We start from the raw sequence: 22,619 nt of genomic DNA on the forward strand, positions 1-22,619 counted from the left end.
ATTGAATTCAAGAACAATTTCCATAAATCTAATATTACTGGTTTTCCTGTGTAATACTTCTAAAAGCAACTGTTAAAATAATATATATATTTGGCAGCAATCCACAAAGTTGTATTCGAACATTCAATCAGAATCTTTTTACAGCAAGATACTCTTTGAATGATTTAGAAAGCATTATATAATACTTTTCACAACATGGCTTTGAATAAAACAGTCAAATAAATGAGCATGCTACTGTTAAACAACCAAAACCACTCACAGTTCTGGACTTGATTTTTTTAAATATCCCTCTGAGCCTCTGATTTGGAATACTAAATTTACTAGATTGTTTATATTTTCACCCAATACTTAAATAATTCCATTTACACTCACAAATATGTTAGAGATTGTGCTGGTTTTGGCTGGGATAGAGTTAATTTTCTTCATAGTAGCTAGTAAGGGGCTGTTTTGGGTCTGTGCTGGAAACAGTGTTGATAACGCAGGGATGTTTTAGTTCTTGCTGAGCAGTGCTCACACAGAGTCAAGGCCTTCTCTGCTTCTCACCCCACCTCACCAGTGAGGAGGCTGGGGGCTGCACAAGAAGCTGGGAGGGGACAGAGCTGGGACAGCTGAGCCCAACTGACCAAAGGGCTATTCCACACCATATGCCATCATGCTCAGCATAGAAAGCTGGGGGAAGAAGAAGGAAGGGGGGGACGTTTGGAGTGATGGTGCTTGTCTTCCCAAGTAACCATTACAGGTGATGGAGCCCTCTTTCCTGGAGATGGCTGAACACCTGCTTGCCCATGGGATGCAGTGAATGAATTCCTTGTTTTGCTTTGCTTGCATGCATGGCTTTTACTTTCCCTATTAAACTGTCTTTATCTCAACCCACAAGTTTTCTCTTTTACCGTTCTGATTCTCTCCCCCATCCCACCAAGGGGGAGCAAGCGAGTGGCTGGGTGGCACTCAGTTGATGGGTGGGGTTAAAACACGACAGAGAGATATATTGTACCAACAAGATTTATATATCACATACTAGTCAGAAATACTAAGGTAACCTTATCATTCCAAAGCTCTGTCCAGCTATCTAAAGCAGACAGGAAGAATTGCAGTTATATATTGTATTTGTATATAAATATCATCAGAAAAATCTGCTTTTACCTTTACAGCAAATGGGAACTGGCTTTTAGACATCTGATCAATACCTGATTAATACACTGAGAAATTAAAAGAAATACTGCTGATTCATCTTAAAATGCAACCCTATGCAGAAAGATAGAACTAAAAAAGCAAATGCATCTCAAAGGTTAAAATAACTGTAATCACAACTAAGTTTTCTGGTCTGACTTGAGTTTTCCTACCAGGCACCCCTTTTTGCTATGATCCCCCCTCTGCATTTCCTGCAAAACAGATTCTTATTCTTGTCTTTCAGCTCCCTACAGGTTGTACTGACCAAGTTCCCCTTTCATACATATTTTTCCGAGAATGACTTCACCACCATCCCTATTCCTTCACCTCAACTACTGAAACCTGGAATCATTCAGTTTCCCTGGGGTTCTATAGCCCATTCCATAGCTCTGAAGGGGTTTCAGCTTCAGGGACACTCTTTTTGGGACAAAAATCTAAAAGAAGCGAGAAAATCTGTTTCCCATGATGCTAAAGAACACAGCCTGAAGGAGGAGAGTGAAGACAGGAAACAGAGAGACAATTTCTGTTTCTCCTCCACTACTTACCTGTTGTATGCAGGTGGGGATGTAATTTTGTTTGCAGGGTTCTGCTGCCTCATCTGTATTTACCTTTTTATGACAGGAAGGCATACACATTCAAGTGGCTTTACAGCAAACACTGTGCAAAGATTCATTACCAACAAACCACATATGCACCTGCAACATGACTTATAATAACAAGAGAGGTTAGACTGGCAGTTAAAAAAAAAATAGCACCTTAGAGTTAAAAATCATTTAATACAGGCTAGTATGCAGTTAGATCACTGTACCCTGACTTCCCTCACAGCTCATGCTGCTGCTTGTGTAATGCAGGAGCACCACGCAAGTTACTATTTTCACATCACAAAGAGACTGTGAGGCAACCAATATATTAGAAGAGAAGGTGACACTATCCTGTGAGCCTAGTTAATAGTTAGCTGAAATAAAACATCATCTGCCTAAAGGAAAACTGATTGCAAAATAGACTGAAAACAAAATGACCATGCCCCATTTTTTCAAAGATTTCATAACAGAACATACAATCCTTTCTTTCTGGGTTTTTTGTTGTTGTTTGGATTTTTTTTTTTTTTTGGTACTAGTTCTTGGGCATGATGGGTTTGATTTTTTTTCTGACCTAAAGCAGGTTGCTAAAATTCAACCCAGTATGTGGCAAACTTAATTATCCTACAAAAGCTACAAGCCATTTTGTCACAGATTTTTTTCAGTCAACATAATTGTTTTATACTAGGAGAAGCCTATCCCTTCTACTGGGCTTTACATAAATTCTGTCAGTTTCTGTTTTTCCAAAGAGGAAAAACAAACACCACTACAGCAGAGGGGAATTCAAGTGATTGTCCATATCAAAAAGGAAGACTTGACACCATGACCAACAAATGGACTAAAATAGTTTACTATTTGATATTTGCATACAGTTTACAGAATTTCACACCTCTTTGAAGGGCTCCCAAACTCTATCCCACTGAAATAAAGGGAATTTGCTTTTAATTGCATTTTTTATAACTATAGTTATTTTACTGTCATTCATAATCAAGTCAAAACATTTTACAATACATAATGTTTGTCAGGTACAGCATAAGTTGTCCCTTCCAAGAAACAAAGTTGAAATAGATAACAAAAAAAACCCCAAAACCAAAAAACAAACACCCCCCCTCAAAAAAAACCCAAAAAAACCCAAAACAAACCAAAAACAAACAAAAAAAACCAAACCAAAAACTGGAGACATGAGAAAGGGGAAGAAGAAATTAGCTCCCGGTTCTTGTTGAAGTTCTAAATTCAATTAAAATTACCTCAACCTAGCAACACTTACAAGACTCTACAGAAATAAACCATTCAGTTCAAAAGTAATAATCATCAACTGCCTTCAAAATTTCATCACCTGTACTACAGGAGTATGCATTTTTTTTAAAAAAAGTAAAGGCACTGTCAATTTGTTTTACGTTTAGTGCCCTTACACTCACAGCTGGCATCCAGATTGTCCCTCACTGGTTAAGAGCATGTTTAACTTTCTTCCAAAGGAAAAAAAACTCAGGCAGTATGTCCAAAGAGGATATTTAAGGTCCTGTTAATAACACTCTGCCTAGATGCACATATTTTAATTTGTCCTATAGTACACTTTGATGCCGTTTTCATGTATTATTACAGTTTGTAGCACAAAATCCATTTCCTGTTATTAATATCAAACTGCCAACAGAAAAACAGAAGAATGAGGTTTGCAGATAAGAAGCAAGCACTTCAATTAGTGTTTTCAAATACGTTCAAGGACAACAATAGTTTTAGACTCAAATGTAAGTTTGGATTATTTTCTTTTTTCCATTCAATAGCATAATCTAGCATTGCTTTCTTCAGTTAAAAATTGCAATAGGTAAACCACTCAAAAAAGTACAAGACAAACATCTGTTCTGAATTATTTTGCAGTGCTAAAGGATACTGACTTCAATATCATTATGTTTTTTTGTACATAGTATCTCTTTCTTTCTACACACCTAGAACTACTTTATGGAAGAGACTGTGGGACTAAGATCCTTGAGTAATTTTTTTTCAACTCTCATCTAAATGAATCCGTTGTACTTGAAACGTGTTTTAAAGCACCATCACTTTCCATTAGAACTGCATAACATTTTAAAAAAGAAACTTTGTGAAGTTAGAATATTTACCAATTTGTGTTAAACATGAGCAGCTTTCCTTTTTGACTAGAAATACTGTGCCACAAATACAGAAAATGCTGCAAAAGGCAAAGGGAAGTTGCTCACAGCTGCTCTGTGGAGCTGCAGCAGAAACAACTGCTACTCATATACGTTAGTGGAAGTTAGAAATCTTATGCTGTGTTAATTCTCCTTTAACTCACCTTCTCCATCAATACTGGTTTTCAATCAGAGGGATGATATATGATGTGACTTTTAAAATGGAAGACATATATACTTTCATTTTTGTCAGAAAGAAAACTTTAATGGTGTTTTGGCCTTTAAGATTACGGGATACATATGATACCTAGAAAGGATCCCCACTCTTATAAAATACCCCCTTCTCAGCCAGCTATTATATAGGCTGCATTCCCTAGAGGCAATGATAATTAATTAGTTGACCAGAACATTTAGAAATCCTTAAAGAAAAAGCATCAGCAATCAAATCCGACACTTCTTACAATAAAATACTGGACTGAACAGGCAATCACTTTACTCAATATAGCCAGAGGACATGAGAAAAATCCATGAGGCATGGTAGGGCTCTCTTCAAAAGACTTCCACACCTGCAAACATCTAAAGACAATTAATTTGGGTCTCTTCTGCAATTAAATCAGGCAGAAATGGAGTAAGACAGCAAAATCCTGTATATCCTGCTAAATCTAAAGCAACGCTTGCTATTTTGATAGCTGTGCACAAACAGCACCTTTACAAAGAATGTCAACTCTGTTTTCTAAATTAGGTGTGTTGCCCTTCAAACGAAGGGGAAAAAGACACCTCAGCCACACATCCTCTTCCAGATTTGTTGAGAGATTTCTACCTATTCAAGATTATTGGGTCCCTAGTAAAGAATCAACATTTTGCCTGCAAATTATTATTATGCATTCCCTCTGATTATTTTTTTCAGAGCTAGAAAATATTGTAGAAAAGTATCCTGACCTAGCAGTAAGATAAATTAGCTTATATATCTTAAAAAAACCAGAATAAACCAAAACCAAAATACATCCCCCCCCCACCTCTCTGACAATAGCAATACTCACTCAAGCTTCCAAACCCAGAAATCAGCAGAGACTGGAAATCTGCATCCCTGAATGCCATGCACGTATTTACAGTATGTTATACAGGTGTAAATAGAAGTGTTCTCTCCATCACATAAAAGCAAAATCCCTAACAATTACCTGTTCTAAATGGTTAGGATTTTCCACATTGTGTAGTGAACTCTGCTTTGCTGAAACACTGCAGGAGTCTGGCCTTTCTCAAGCCTGGGTGGTCTGGTCACCTCTCCAGCCAGTGTTACATTATGGAATAAAATAATACCAATAGACTGACAATACTACCTCCAAACAAGCTTTACATTATATATTAGCTTCTCATAAACTTTTTTCTTTTTTTTTTAAGACAGATGCATGCATTTTATTTATTAGCTTCATTTCAGGTTTGAAGCATTTGTCCTAATGCTTATTTCTTGAATTTATGCACGGGGAGGGCAGATATGAAGGTTCCTACAGCAGGTAAACAAAGGTTGCTAAGTCACTGACCATAAATGAAATCAACAGATTTGTTTGCCTCTGTGTGCTGTCTGTGTCTCAGTGGAATTATGCAGCAGCCCTGCGAAGCTGAAAAAAAACTGAAGCATGTGCTTTCACAATGCATAAGCATACAACAGGATAAAAAGGGAAAAATAAAAAAATATTTTTTTTAAAAAATCACTATCCCAGATAAAAATATTTTCTATCTGTAACTTGGGAAGGCAGAGGGGAATGCTCAAAAGCTCGTGGCGTGTACCAAATCATCTTGCTTCTGGCACTCTCCTCTTCAGCAAAATCTTCCACTGTATGTGGAACTTATGCTAATTTGGAAAGCCTGATCTGATCCAGTCCTATTAAAATAAATCCTTTATAATTGCTAGATACAAATTATTGATGTTTTGTTCGCAAATCAGCAACATTTAAAGAACAAACTGTGCATGACAGATTCATTAAAGTGTTCAGCCATTTATAAACTTCATAAAATTGCCCATCTGCCTGAAAGATGCATGAGCTCAATTTGGGAAAACAGCACATACAGAAAAGCCCCCAAAGTTGACTGAAATGTCTGGATAGTGATTTCTGAGAGCAACAAAATATTCCTTTCAAGCTAATCAAAATTATAATTTTATTTTTGTGCACGAAGATTTGTAACTAGACAATTCCATACATCATTAATGCCTCCTGTGAGACATCCAAGATGCACAGAGCAATGAACAAACACGCATAAGTACACTTTTGATTTTTGACTGCACAAAATAAAAATCTGCATAAACACATACAACACTAAACAAAATAGATGCTTTTGGCAACAGGGCCTTCATTTATGCAGGATAAATAAATTAAATAAATACAGATAATGGTGGAACTGCTTGCCATTATCCAGGAAAGAATCATCAGAAACAAATGCTGTCAAATTATGTATTGTGTTATCTCAACAGAAAAACATCAAGATTAAATGAATACAAATGAATTGCAGCTCTTTTAATACTCATAGAAAATATTCTCTAGTCTTTTTTTATTTGTTTGTTTTGACAGAAATAGCATATACCAGAGCTTTAATGGAAACTGAAATTATTTTCTGTTTTACTCTATGTCTGAAGCAAGGTCAGAATAGCTATTAGAGCTCTTTAAACATTTCTGATTTTGTCAGGGTTACCAAATTAATAGGACAGGACAAACCTTTGTTCCTCACATATAAAGCTTTGAAGGCATTCATTTGCTAAACTCATTACAGGATTTTTCTTTCTCTAGGTTGTGTTAAGACTTGAAAATTAAACACTCACTAGGAATCCTACATATAAGAAGCAGTCTAGAAAAGACACCAGCATTTAGTTTGGAAAAAAAATGCATATAGTTAGCAACATTCTCCCAGCCATCTCCCAGAGAAATTATTAGAGGCTACTATCTATACCCAGTATCTGACTGTAAGGGCTTTTACAGGCCAATACACAGTGTTTTACTACCAGAATTCTGGGTTAAAATTCTCTTACAAGTGACAATCATAATTTCCTGCTTTGGTTATCTCATAGTTTTCCTTATACTACCCACCTTTATTTCTTGCCTGTATGTCAAGTTTGGTACCAGTGAATGAACAGGAAAATAACAGCTCATTTATACTATTGATAATATATTTGGAATAATGTTAGTAGATCTCAGGCTTGCCCATGATTTACAAAGGCAGAGGGGGGGAGGACAAACCAAACCACTAAACATTTATAATACATTAAAAAAATGTAAAAGTTTTTCTGAAGTTCTTTTCTTTAAGATGTATAAAATGTAACTCATGGCATGCACAATGCTATTGCCTGTTCCTTTAAGGATGTTATTATTTTGCTTGGTGATTATAAGCCTATTTGAAAGTCTGCATTCACGAAAAGGGAAAGATTATTTTTAAAGTCTACTTAGGTGAACTCAAATGTTGCAGTTAAGACAACCCTGACTGTAACAAACTACCATCTTCAGAAAGACTACCAAGATGTTAATTCAAAAGATTGTCACACCTTATTAAACTGCATTTAACTTTGAGAACTGAAAACTGCTAGCCCTTTCTGTGTACAATAAGAAGATAATGAGTTATTTAAAGCAAGGATAACATTGAAACAACAGTCAGGTATGAAAAAGATAATGAATACATTTCGATTTTACATTAAAAGGAAGCTTCTAAACAACAGACAACTAATGTTTGGCAAGAACCTTTTATGTTGATACTAGGGCAAAACCTAGTCGATTAGCTTATGAAGAATAGTACTACATAAGATCTCAGGCCTGTACTCCTGACACCTAATAACAAAGAATGACCCAGAAAAGAAAATTTGATCAGTTTAGATGGACTGTTTGCAAGAGGTCCAAAGCAATGGACTTCAACTGCTATCCCACATAATCTGACTACAGGTTTTCATCCTGAATACTTTAGTCAGGAGACATATCGTCCAAAGATGTAAAAGTTAATTAACGCCTCCGTTACACTACTCACTGAAGTTGTGGAAGTAATACATTTGGAGTACTAGCTAAGAATTGCTAAATGCCAATGAGATTCCCGAGATCGCCTAATTCATAGCATCAACTCTGACATTTAAAAAAAATAATTAAAAAAAAAGAAAAAAGAAGAATTTTCTTGAAACTTATAACACTAAAAGAGAGGAAAGAATGTAGGGAAATGTGTAAGGACTTTATCTTTTCCAATTTTTCAGCTACTAATGTGCATCTTCTCTGTAGTTCATTAATTATGATAGCTGAAGAAAGTAACCGTGAGCTAATTGTTCAAGTCTCTTGTCAAGTTGTTTAATATATCACTGCAATATAATTATGCTTTTTCGAGTGGAAAGTAAACAGCTGATGTTTGAGAAAAGCCAATGTAGAAACCAGTGTTTACTCAAGTTTAGAAATTTTCTTTCCTATTTATGAGATCAAATTTGAGTATTCCACATGAGGAATTTTTAAATAATTTCAGCCATAATTCAATTTAACCTTAAAGAAATGTAAATTAAAGCTAGCATACATTTAATTTACTACATGAATAAATATGCTTCTAGTATTTCAAGATTACTTAGAGTGCATATACTGATTTGTTTCAGAATCTACTTCAGATATCTCATGAACAACACTCCATACAAGTATAGCATAAACATTTTTAGAAGTTAACACGCAGAGGACACAACCTTGCTAAGCACAGGCTGCCCATTGCTACCACCTTGTTTCTACCTTTAAAATTGTTCGCACGTTCACATGAGAAAGGGAGGCAGCCTACAGCCATCAGCGTGATGCACACCCAGCAAACATTTCATAGGATGAGCAAGCCAAGAAAGACTGACCAATACAGAGCTTGTGGAAACACAACCTTCGTATTCTGACTCCACAAGTACTCAAAAGTGAAATTGCTTCTCTATTATGACCAATTCAAGGAATTACGTGAAAAGTAAAAATTTGTTTTCATATTAATATTGCATGAGCCGGGTTTTCATTTTTACAGCTGAGTTGTATGAGTGCAGGCAGCATTGGGATGTGGGGGTACTCCTAACTTTCTCCCACAGCAGTCACATTCCCAATCAATTCCGACTAGGTGAAGCGTACTATTTCAATTATTTGAAGTTCTTCCCACCTCTCCCTTTCTCACAACATGACAATATTCTTTTGCTCCAGCAAATGAAAAGTATTTTGAGATGGGCTGCAGATGCCTTCAAGATGACCGTTATTCTTCTGAGCTGAACTCTCCTCAACCTCAGAGCAACCCTTTCTTTTCCCATTGGTAAAGCCATTCTGACAAGTCAGAATGCCTTCAGTAATGAAACTGCTATTGCAAGGTACATCAAGGAGCTGAAGGCAAAAGCCTGTACTCTGTAATTTCAGAATGAAAACCCATAACAGAACTCATAATATTAAATAATTAAAATTGAGAATGGACAGTGAAGAACAGAAAAGTTGGTATAGATTCAAATCAGTTTATTCCAACTCATGCTCGGATATCTTTTAAACTGTATGTGTTACACTGACACTACTTTATTTTGACCAAAAGCAAGTCCCAGTTCAATAAAATTCAAATAACATCTGAGTGCATTATAGAGGAAATGAAAGAGGCATTTTATAGCTCGATAACCCAAGTATAAAAATGTAAATCCTGTGTTTAGTTAGATCTCTAGTCAATATAGACATCTTTAAATTGAATTTGTTTCGTTTTTTATTTGGCCTTTTTTTTTTTTTAAATCTCCTTTTAAACATAGTGATGTATTGTTTTATCAACTTTGGATAAAAGGACTTAATTTTTAACCCTCTATGAGGGTCAGTCTCATAATTTTTCTGATGTAGTGCACGTGAAGCAGTAATATGCTAATGATAAGGTCAACATTACTTCAAAATTTTGCTGCATTAAACTCTGCTCCTGTAAAGGTTTGCTTACACTATTAGTGATATGAATAATGCAGCTGAAGTTGCTGGGATCACTCTGGGTTCCATGATGTTACATTAAGCAGGGGTAAAGCCACTGCAAATTCTTTAGGGAATAGAAAACATCTATCTTTACCTTTGTACAATTACTTGACTGCAGCAATAGGTTTCCCAGCTGGTAAGGCTATGTGTCTCAGGTATAACTATTCAGCTATAAACCTATTAGGTATGTGGATTCACACTTACTTTCTTACACATAACGTCTGTGTAAGTTAGGTCTACTATTGCAAATACCTGCCAACACTGTGGTTAATGAGAGCACACTTAACTTGACAAGAGTTTTCAAGATCGCAATGTTAGCTCTCTCAAGTTTACAGCTTTCAGATACCTAGGGTGCCAGCATCTAGATTTGGGATGACTTTTGGATGACACCGATTCACTTGCAAGTCCTCCTTCTAGGTATCATGTCTAGTGCAAGAATCATACTGTAATTGATAGGGTCACTGAGCAGCCTTATTACTAACAGCTCATTAATCCTTCCCAGGTTAAGAGGTAAAAACTGGGCAGGTCTAACAGATGCAGTATTGACTTTTGTTCTCTGTAGTCTCCCATCTGTCCATGGTAGACCACAAGGACAGATACTTCAAGGAGACAAGAATGGTAAACACTGAGAGTGCTCTTCTGTGGCAAGACGAGTCTGTACACTTCATCCTTCAGAGAAGGCCCGTTTTACTTCACAGGCACAGATCGCTCCTTGCAAGCCACTTCCAGGTTCCCCAGTCTCCAGTTACTTTAGAAGATGGCAAGATCTGGCCTAGCACTTTTGGCCAATTGGAAACTTACTTCAGTGAACCACTCCTTACTGATATAACAATGCCTTTCACCAGAATCTTCTCTGGCAGAGCTCTATTTTGGGTAAACAGGGGGGGGGGGGGAGGAGGACTAATAAAATTCCATTTGCAAAAGCATATGCTTGTTTAATCACTGTTTTCATTGCAGTTCCACACACTCAGTTTGTCCTTAGTAAAAAAAAAAAAAAAAAAAAAAGGTGACCATTTCAAATATTTTAGAACTAAACCAAGTACCAAGCCTTATCCAAGGACTTTTATTAGCATTTATTTTCTTATTACCTGATGTTTCTTTTTATTAACAATACCCAGCAGTTTGTTTGAGAAAGTTATAACACTGCACTCAGATCTTGGTTCCAAGTATGACATTGGCAGTCTCTCAAAGTTCTTGCCAATGTGATACACAAAATATAGTGATGAAAAAGATAATGCAACTCCTCATGCCTTCTATTAGAGTAGGTGTGCTTCAAATTCAGTGTTCACTGCTTAGTTTTATTTTCATTCTCAGCTGTTTCAAAATGAAGCGGATCTCTCTAGCCTGTACCAAATGACTAGTGTTCTCCAGAGGACTGTTGTATATTGAAGTCAGCTTGACTTAAGTGCACTGCTGTAAATATTGATGTACACATACTACAGAACTAACAAATTGTTTTCATCCATAAAGCTAAAACAGAATTAGCCTTAATTTTTCAACTGACTTACTTCAGTTTAGTGCTCAGTCAAGGCAACTGATTTCTGTGCACCTTTATCCCATTCCTTTTTAACTCTCAACACTTGTTCAATCTATCCTACTATACAGCAGGTGATTTCTGAAGTTTTTCCTATTGTATAAACTTCTAACCATGGGATATCTTATGTAGGTAGCAGAAAGTTGCATCAGCACAGCTCTCCTATGATAGATATTTATGCTGCACGACATAATGCCAGAGAGACGGTTAAGCGAGCATCAGTTCCAAAAGCAGTCGTCCCATAAGCATAGCATTTCTCCCCAGTTCATTAACCTTACTCAGCAGCAGTTAGGCACTTATAACTTCACCTGGAACTCCCATTTTTAGGATGGTAATACCTGTAGAAGCAGGGATGCTCCTGCTTCTGCCTTTCTCCTCCCACGTTCTGACACAAAGGGGTATTCTAATCACATAAGCAATGCTCAATATGCTCAATGTCCCATATCATCACAGCATGGAAAACAACAACAAAACAACCAAAACAAAAACCCCCACCATCAAATACAAACCCACTGATTTGTCACAAAATATTGCCATAAAATTACTTGCACAGAATTACTTTTCTGTATTTATAAAAGCTTGTTTCTCAGCTTTCTGAGAAGCCATAGACAGTTAGACAGCTGTTAGCTTGCCATCAAGAGCAATCACTGTCCTCAGCCCCTCCATTCACCACCACTGCTGCCTCCACACATACTATGGATGGCAGCTAGGGCTCCCCTCCCACTTCCAATATGTCTTGTCCAGGTTCTGACTTCTGTTCCGACCAAACGCTTTTTAGTTATATCCTTTCTATTCAAAAGAAAGGCACATCACAGCACATTTCCTGGCTGAAGCCAGTTTGGCCATACACAGCACCAGGAGGAAATCCCAGACACCTTCCCATTAATAATTAATAATGTCCCATTCCTTCACCTACTGTGTCTCTCGGAAGAGTGCTAATGAGCTGTGTCTATGTACTCCTTTGGATGCATTCAGCATGGATGTTGTTGGAAGCATTCTGTTTGGTGCCGCCGCAATTCCCACAAGCATACTTTTCTTTGAGGAGAAGGCTGTTTAGTTTTTAGAGATGGGCAGACATCCAAGTTCAAAAGTATAGCCTCTGATATACAAAGGTGGAGAATTATTGATATTTAAGAAAAACAAATCACTTGTGTAACTTTAAAGAGCTCAGCTTAAAAGAAAAGTCATTGAGCAATTCTATACCATCTTGAAAAACAGGCTCCTAAACTTAAGGAAAGGGACAGACTTAAAAGCATTTTCTTTGGTAGAGGTTGACTTTCACAACATTACAATGTCCTCTTCCAATTTTCTTTTTTAGATGTTGTCTGTTTTGACAACAATGGCAATATTTGAAGAAGTGAGTTTTCACCATATCAGAGAATTGCAGTCTATAGCAGAGGTTTCCTATGACAAGATACTCATTCATACAATATAACCTTCACTTTCATTTAATCAGAAAAGTTATATCTAGCCATGATCTGAAGCCAAGCATCCATAAATTGGAATCACAAGTGACATGTTACATAAACTAGCTGTCTGCAAGTAAAATACAGGGAATTTCATCTTCATGCAACAAACAGCACATATTTCTTGAGTGGGAAGTTGGGCAATCTGGTGAGAGTACTTCCCACTCAAGAAATACATTGCTTTTAGCACAAACTCCCTTACCCTACCGTTATTGTATGATATCACCAATATAATTTACAGAACTACAGGTCAAAAATTAAATTTAAATTAAAAATTTAAAAAGTAAAAATGAAATAAAATCAGACAACCTCTACATGGCCAAAAAGGGTTTGGCAGGCTATTAGGATAATTGGGCCATAGATCAGATCTTCCTCCATGTTCACATAAAACAAAGTGCGTGACTGCTATTGAATTTCACTGACCAACTAAATCGAGCCCTGATCAAGTAGTGACAGGTTGGTTTTGCAGACTGACCTGCACGTTATTAATCTGGACTATTCACAGAACAGAGATCTGGTGCAAAGCATATGGTACCTCATATGGGACAGCACGATACTCTGAAAATCAAATGAGTGGTGCAGAAAACATAGCTAAGCAAGAGGACAGGGGTAGGAGAACATAACAAGTGACAAAATGAGAAGGGACTGGCTCATCAACATGAATGAAAATTTCCCAGTTTGTCATCTTCCACCAAAACACCAGTTCATTGCCAGTGACAGAAACTAGTTCTGTCCTGCAAGAAGCTGTTGGCTGCTAAGTTTTCCATTTTTCTTTTCCTTGGCAAATCTGATCGATTTTTTGCCAACTAAAAAACTGTCTGATAATTGTTACTGCTAATAAATTCATTGTTGGCTGTGGCATTGTTGGGTTTTTTTTTGTTTTGTTTTTTTTTTTTGTTTTGTTTTTTTTAATAGCAGCTGCTATACCAGTTAGAGAACTACGGGGTAAAGTAAAAATGCTTGGTAAGTCAATTTTACATGCATGGGCACATGCTGTGTTATTAGCAGTTCACAGGCCTGACTATGCTAATAAAATCATTAAAATACAAAAGGAATAAAGGTTGATGTACAAACCTATCATGTGTTGGTGACCTACATGAATTGTTTAACTAATTAGTTATGCCAATCTATGTTGCTCCAAAGTCTTAAAACATTAATTAGAATTTTTAGTATTCCTTTGTAAATGCAAGCTGTTGCATAACAGAACCAATGAAAACTTGCTTCCTTTTTCATTTTGCCCTTTCCTCCAAAACTGTTGCCCACATTCTGCTTCTTGTCATGTTTTCAGAGATCTGTCTGCCAACAGACCATAACTTCAGAGCAAGCTATGACAACAATAAACACCCCATCCCCAGAAATAAACCTACAAACCAACCCCCCCCTCCATTTCAAAACCTCCTCACATAAAAAAAACCCTCACAGAAAAAAAAGCCACTTTCCACAAGGCTCATTTTCCCAGAAACCAGGCTCACAATACCCGAGGTGCACACAAAACCACTGCAGAGCTACCTGACACAGAGATATGTTGGTACCGCCAACATAGAGGTTGTCATTTTCCATGGCAGATGACACTGAGTGAAACTGGTAGGTCTTTAATTTACACACAGTTTGGAATACAGGGCTTGCATCAATCAGGAATTGTAATTGCAACCAAAAACACATCACAAAGTCAGAAATATTCTGCATACCTTAGTATGCAAAGGTATGTGTATCATTAAACTTTTGTGAAAAATCTATGGTACTTGGACCTAGAACTGAGTTATTCAGTGGAAGTTGCCAGTGAAGAACTGACTGCTAAATCAGTTGGGAAGAGGAAAACATTCTTAAATTTAAGTGTCTGCCAGCACACAGCATAGCCAGTTTGCTTATCAATAATAGCTTTCTAAGGCAAACTAAGTAGAAGTCTAATACTTGCCTCTCTTTTATAGAGCTTGTTAAGTGACAACGTATTTCTTTTATGTGTGGTAAAACTCCCGTAAACTCTAGATTCAGTTCCCTGTCACCTTGCCAGTACATACACCACCATTTGACCATTTGTGTTTACAGCGTAAATCAAAAATGTTACTTTTGTTGAAACAAAGTGTTCCACTAATTCAATCAATTTTCGCCCTCCCATTCCTTCCCATTTTTAACTATATAAACTCTCTATAAATTATATGAATAAAGATAGTTTGCAACTTTGGGTACCTATACTTAAATCAACATTTCCTTCTGACTGTCACAGATGACTTTTTATATTCATGTAGTTTTTTAAATTAAATTTGTCCATAGCCAAATATTGCACTTCTAGATTTCATAACATTTGCTTACCTGTCTCTTAATACCAAGTCTCTTGTCTGCATTACACTGATATTTTAAAAGGTGCAGCTGTCCTTTTACTTTTATAACATCTAAATGTCATAATTTATGGTGAATATTATGCATGAACTATCTAAAGTTTTTGGTTTTGATCACAAAAGCCAAAGAAGTGAATATGAATAAAATGAAGGCACACAAGTAATTCCACAGACAAACCAGCAAACTGCTGGGTACCTGGCTGTGCGCTAAAACATTTTCATCATCCGTTATCAAAAGTTCTTTATGTGCATTTCAGTTTTTATATTTGCATTAGTTAAGAAAACAAAAAAGCTCCAGCATTTTTATCCATCTTTTACATCACTTTCAAGCTTCTACTTTTTCTCATCTACTCTATTTCTAACAAGTACTGGCTTTTCGTAACAACTTCTTAGACTTGTAAAAAGGAAAAGTTTGATTAGTAGAACACCCTAGAGAAAAACATTGTCATTTAATCACTACTTTTAGAATAACAGTGCTATTGAAATATCCCATTCTCACTTTCAACTATCTACAAACGATGCTTAGGTTCCTACCAGAAAACACTATAACACAAAGTTGTGAAACAAGTACAGCATACACAATATCACTTAAATAGTATGTAACTGATTTCACAAAAGAAAGTAATTTGTCAGCTATTTGACATATGAGGCTTCCTGGAGAAATTATACAATGAGAAAAAGGCATACAGATTTATCACTAATCATTATACTGCTTCAACATTGCAGTAAACTTTGCTTGCAATGATTCTATCAGTTTTGACAACTGAACACACTTATATTTAATTTTTGACCTAATCTGTCTTCAATGTCTTTCACACTGCTTTCCTACTCTCATCAGTCTAGGAAAAAGCAACTAAAGGGTGAAGGACTAATAACAGTAAACATGGCATCTATTCAATCACTTTTTTAAAAGATTATTTTATGAACTGGGAGGGAAGGGGCATAGATATCAGTCAGCATTTTTTCAACATAAAATAACCCAACTGTATTACACGTGGCCACTTCACAAAAGAGAAGAAAAGAGTACAAGAAAACATGATATAGCCTCAGTTAAGTACAGTTGAGAGGCTCACAAATACAAGAATTAAACCCGCTTCAGATGCGCCAAAATGATTCACCTGACTTGAAATTCAATGTTACTGAATTCAGAGTAGAGATTTTTCTTGCCAGCACATTTTTCTTGTATGTTTGCTCTTTTCAAAACATACAGTACCAAATATGCTACCAAATATACTCGAGTTCAAAACTGGCAACCATTCAAAAATGCATTTCTAATCTTTATTTTAATAATACCAAAAAACAGATAAATTGTCCTAATGGTACAACAGTTCTAAGCCCAGCTCCATAAAAGTCTTCTTAATAGGTTTCTTTCAGGTTTTCAAACCAGACACTTATGTTAAGCATTTCCATGCTATATGAACCACTTCTTCCAGCTGAAAACTCTTCCACTGAAAAGTTAGTTAGGTTTATATAACTGGAAATTAACAAGATTTGGGAGATTTTAATGGTGTTACAGGAATTAATATTGCAGGTAATATTTACTCCCAAAGTACTTTCAGCCAGCAGCAGAACCTAAGTTAGGGCAGGCCAGAAAGAGCAACAGAAGTTACAATATTCCCTGTTTACTGGCATTAATTCTTTTTCTAATAACTGGGAAGTAGATAAGCTTTCTAAAACATTAACACATTTAAAAGTATATCAACAATATGATCTTCAGAAAAAAAAAAATGCTACCGTATCACCATATTGAGCAAGCATAGCCTCAATAGCTGCTCTCTCAGTATAAGAAGCATTTTTACTTGTCAGACACCTCATAAAACCAACTTACAGACTTCCCTGTAAGTTGTTTACTACTAGGAAATTTTTAGCCTGCAGAAAAATGTTGTGCTACTTTATACTTCTTGTTTTGAAAACTTTCATCCATGGTCTAGATTCTATAAATATAGAATAGCCAGAAGTGCACTCACTTTACAATTTCACTTAAATTACATTACAGATAGAGAAGCAGTTCATCAAAGGACATATTGCAACTAAACCAGCAGATATGTGAGGGTAAGATAGATGTGTGCAGCACTAATCTTTCTAACCCCTGAAATATCAAGTTTAAAAAAATCTTACAGAAATTATTCCACTGCAGCGCTCTACTAATATTCCTCTCATTCACCCAGGGGCTTCTCACAATTGTAGGTCAGAAATCCACTCCTGTAAGTTCCTAGCCGAGACAAAGGTTTTACCTAAAATATTAGGAAAGAGCACAATTCCCTCTTTCGCTGTCTATCAGTCTACTAGGAATAAGGCTCGCGTACACACTAGCAACTGATGTTTCAACAGAAACAACCAAAAAACCCCCAAATGCTAAAAAAATGCCAAAGCTCTTCACTCTTGAAGTCCTAAAAGATGTACAGAAATTTGAAAGAAAAACTATTTCCCAGTTCCATATCATTGTTATGGATGAATTTTATCTAAGAAATTGTTAAATTTCATTTAAGGAACTTCAGAGCATTCATTTCTTGTGTTGCATTCAAGCAGTAATGATGGCAAAGGTCATTAAGTGATTGCAGTTTTCTTAATTTTACTATACACAGATTATGTAAACTTTGATTGACTATTCTAAAGCAGTTTTTTCCACATTCTATTCAAGAGAGTCTCATTTCTCTGTATGGCTACTTTGTACCTGTATATGAAGCTGTCTGACTCAATAAAATTCCAGGATTACAATCTAATGAGTTACATCCAAAACGGTCAAAGTTAACAGGTTTCCTGAGTAAAAGTGAAGCCTAAGGAAAGGTGTTGAAACACTAAAATCTGCAGCATTTCAGAAATAATATATTCAAAATACTCTATTAATACAGGCCATGAACAGTTCACAGTCTCTTCCCTTGAGAGAATGTCAGTGTTCACGCAAAGTAAAACAAAAGGCACTTATACATGTTTAATCCAGCTAACAATCACACAGTACTTCAAGGTAAGCAGTCCTGCCAGTACGATCTCCTCGCTTTTTGCTTCCCTTTAGTTTCTATATGGAGCATGCTGCATTATAAATTTCAAGTTAAAACAAAACCAGTTGGGCCTTACCTCTGTCACTGAAGTCATCCACAAGAATGACTTCTGCTATCAGGCTGTCTGGAGTGCGGTTGATAATACTGTGTATTGTTCGCAAGAGTGAAGTCCAGCCTTCGTTATGAAATGGGATAATTATGCTAGTATTGGGTAGCTTTTCCAAGTACACCTTGTGCTTACAGCTGGAGAGAGAAGAAAATAATTGTGTAAGCATACTGAAAAGTCTGAGTTGGCAAATACGGCCATCCATTTGGGCCATTCAACCATCATGGTTTCTGGCATAAAATCCAACAGTGTAATCAAGCAGTACTTTCATGTGACAATAATTAGTTCATTTAAAATATTTATATTGCTTACAACATACAATAAATCTGAACAATGACAACATTTAAGTACACTGGCTGGAATTAGATTCTTTCCTTCACTGGAAACTTTTTCCTGCAAAATGACAGAGGACATACCTTCTACAACATTATTTCCAGAAAACAAATCCTCTTATCAGAAAGAATTCTGAAACATAATGTGAAGCAAAAGAAAATCTGAAATTATCCTTTTTTTGTCCACAGCAGACAAAATTTGTAAAAGCAGTCTATTACACCAAGAGACAAACTCTAGAAAACAATTCAGTATTATCTTGGCTGACATGTGCTCACAGTATGCAAAACAACAGCATCCACAAATACTACTCCAACTTCACATCTAGATATCCAAAATGATTGCTGCTATTAAACACAGAGATAAAACAACACATGATTCTGAAGATGCAGACTGATACAAGCAAGAAAATTTAAACAACCTTTCATTTTTGAAAGGAAAGCACCACACCTTCAGCATCTTAATTGAACAGCATCTATGTAAAATCAGTGCTTAACATGACCATTTTTAATATTGACTTGTTTACATATCTGAGCAAAAAAGCATTCTTTAAAAATAAATAATGGCCTTGTAATTCAGCTTCTCCTAATAGCTGAGAATATTTCATGAATAATGTTTAGGTTACTGAAACTGATAGGATCTCATCTTTCATGTTTTGTTGAAAAAGTGGGAAAAGGGACACATTACTCTGTTGTTAACATGGCATGGCATTTTCAGCTCTGGGGACAAAGTAACTGAATTATTTCTTATTCCCCAGGAGAAAGTTGCACCCTGATAAAGGTATCCCTACAAGCAGAAACATGTCAGCCTTGCGATAAACAAACAAAAGCAACAGAAAAAGGAAAAAAAAATTAGACCTGCCACTTCTAGGTATAAAAAAGTACAGATAACTTTGCTGCTTTTCAGAAAGAATAACTATGCATATCAAATACTGCTGTAGGTTATAGTGTTGATTTACATATATTTGCAGCTTAGTTTGCATTTCCACTTTATAAATGTCACTTAGAAATCAATATTTACCAATTTATTGTACAGCTACCACACTGAAAAAATGTTCCGAAAAAAAACCAACCCCAAACCTCGTAGCTACTACAGTTGTATTTGCAAAATATTAACTGTTATGTAGTTGTGAATAAACAATCAAGTTTTTCGATGTTTTCCTAAAAAATAAGATTTAAATTTGTAATTCAGACATTTCTTCCTAAAACGTGGCTACAATGAATTTAATGACAAGCCATTTGCAAAAATAATACTTTCTGAAACTTTTTAATAAGCAGCTTGCTGGTAGAACATATATGCACACTGGAAAAAGGACAGTTGTATTTCAAGAATGTGAAGTTCTGGAGAAAACAGTGCTCATTACCTAGTGACAGAAAAGGCTAAGCATATATTCTAACAATTTGGGAGGAAAAAAATCCACTGCAGCAATAGAATTAAGTAAAAATTCGTCTTCTTATCTGTAGGAAGAAGTACGACAAAGGAAGCCCATTATTAATACATAGCTGTTTCAGCTGGCAAATTAAGAAAATCACCTACCAAACCCACCACCTGCTGTTGCCAGCTGTTTGCCAACAGTGATGCTTCTTGGACTACAACAAATGCAACTACTATACATGCATGTAATTCTTGTGCTATTCCTGAAAGGAAGATTTTTCCTTTAGCATTTTTAACTCCCAGTAAGTATAATTTTAAAACCAGTAAGTTCTCCATCTCCATAAAACCCCAAGCCAACAAACAAAACCCAAAAATACCACACAAAAAACAAGCAAAAGAACCCCACACATCAGACTACAACTTCTAAAGTGTGAGGGGGAAAAAAAATAGTATCTAAAACACCCAAATACATCAGAATGGTGTTTCTTTTCAAAAATGTCACCCCTCCTGTATAACAATATAATTTTTAAAAGAGGTTGTACTGAAATTGGTGTATTTGCATGGTCAATGTTGTAACCTTAAGTGTATACAGATGGGGAAAGTCATTGGATTTGGATATTCTTATCAATGGTTTCAGGGTAATTGCATATTCTAAGCGATAAGAAGGAGAAGCAACATCAATGGATCTAGTTTTAAACTGTTTCATTCTTCCTATAGAACAGATTGCTCTATTAACCCTAAGAGAGAGCCATGCTTAGAAGACAGAAGAGGAAAACATTTTCTTAATGTCTCTCCATCATTCCACTTTGCCCTTTTGTGCAGGTTTTGGCTAGGATAGAGTTAATTTTCTTTATACTAGATATTATGGGGCTACATTTTGGATTTGTGCTGAAAGCAGTGTTGATAAAACAGGGATGTTTTAGTTGTTGCTAAGTAGAGCTTATACTAAGTCAAGGACTTTTCAGCTTCCCATGCTCTGCCAGGTGCACAAGAAGCTGAGAGGGGGCACAGCCAGGACAGCTGATCCAAACTGGCCAAAGGGCTATTCCATACCATATGCCATCATGCTCAGTATAGAAACTGGGGGAAGAAAAAGGAAGGGGTGGGACATTCGAAGTGATGGTGTTTGTCTTCCCAAGTAACCATTAAGCGTGATGGAGCCTTGCTTTCCTGGAGACGGCGGAACACCTGCCTGCCCATGGGAAGTAGTGAATGAATTCCTTGCTTTGCTTACGTGCGTGGCTTTTGCTTTCCCTATTAAACTGTTCTTATCTCAACCCACGAGTTTTCTCACTTTTACTCTTCTGATTCTCTCCCCCATCCCACCGGGGCGAGTGAGTGAGCAGCTGTGTGGTGCTTAGTTGCTGGCTGGGGTTAAACCACCACACATTTAATCCTCATTTATATTTCCTTTTACTTTGGTAGTCACTGCACAGGTACCTGGCTATATGTGAATTTATTTCTAGTAAAAGCCACAAACCACCAAAATGCCCTTTTCCTACTTTTCTCAAAAAAGCTGGTCATATTCTCAAATGTATAGAAATGAAACCTTAAATTTCATCATCTTCTATTGTTAAGACAGTCTATTAGGTTTCATAGTGGTGGCCTACTTGTCTTTCTTCAGCAAGTTAAATTCTGCTCATTTTTAGTGCCTTGCTCTCTGACATGAGACTCAAACTCTAACAGATCACCACTATGTTTTAGAAGGCGTAACACAGAAATCCATTTAATTTGAGGTTCTATTCAGCATTATCTATAGCAGAGTACAGCTGGCTCTGTGCTGTGATGGGCTGCAGGACAGATCTGATAGGTATCTGTAATGCTCAGGAAAGGCCCATGAATTGCCATAAAGATGCAGTTAGACATCCACTGCTGAGACATTGGATTTACCAAGAGAATAATCATATATGCATGCAGCATTTGTTCAAAGTCCATCAGTGTGGTTCTTTATATCCTGCATTTTAGAAGCGATGCCAAATACCCTGACTGCCAGAAGACTACTTGGAAGCACAGACATTGCTTCTTGTAAGCCATTGCTAGTCTTTGAAATAACAATCAGGTCTTTCTGCCTAGGACAAAGAACTAGTTATCATATCACTAGGTCAGAGCGAAGTCCGTACTCATAAACTATTACTATATTTAAATTTATTAATGGTGCCTACAACACAGAATAAATCAGTCTAGGTAGATGTACAATTAATGTATTAAGCAGAAAAGATAATTTTTATATGCAACAGTAACTGACATAAATCCATAAATCTTGAAATATTAGATAAGATAAATCTATGTATGTCAACTCATCTGTATTTTACTGATGAGAATGACATTTAAAACCCAGAAGCATCAGCAAAGTTATCAGACAAGCTACCAGAAAGATACTTTTACCATTAACTGCAACAATTTTGCGTCAGCATCAAACACGTTTAGAAGTGTGCTTTCAACACTAGTTCATTATCAAAAATTCTGTAGAATGCATTTGGAGATGTGCTGACATAAAGTTTGATCATAGCTTCAAACTAACCTTCCTTTATTATTTATGCTGGTTCCAAGGTTCTAACATACCTCTTAATAAATAACTATTTTATTTTTCAGCACCATAAAGTCATACTTTCAAGACTACATGCTTTTTGCTCT

The 22,619-nt window shown here is 36.3% G+C and overlaps 1 protein-coding gene across 1 annotated transcript in view; it reads right to left on the reverse strand.

Moving 5' to 3' along the window:
- GALNTL6 (polypeptide N-acetylgalactosaminyltransferase like 6) overlaps nucleotides 1-22,619 on the reverse strand; it is a 489,200-nt gene that overhangs the window by 248,289 nt on the left and 218,292 nt on the right. The window contains exon 5 of the mRNA XM_072862275.1: nucleotides 18,252-18,418. Coding sequence (XP_072718376.1) covers nucleotides 18,252-18,418 — 167 coding nt within the window. The remainder of the gene's footprint in view (nucleotides 1-18,251; nucleotides 18,419-22,619) is intronic.

This window comes from Ciconia boyciana, chromosome 5 (genome assembly GCF_034638445.1).
Source record: "Ciconia boyciana chromosome 5, ASM3463844v1, whole genome shotgun sequence".
NCBI classification, from domain to species: Eukaryota; Metazoa; Chordata; class Aves; order Ciconiiformes; family Ciconiidae; genus Ciconia; species Ciconia boyciana.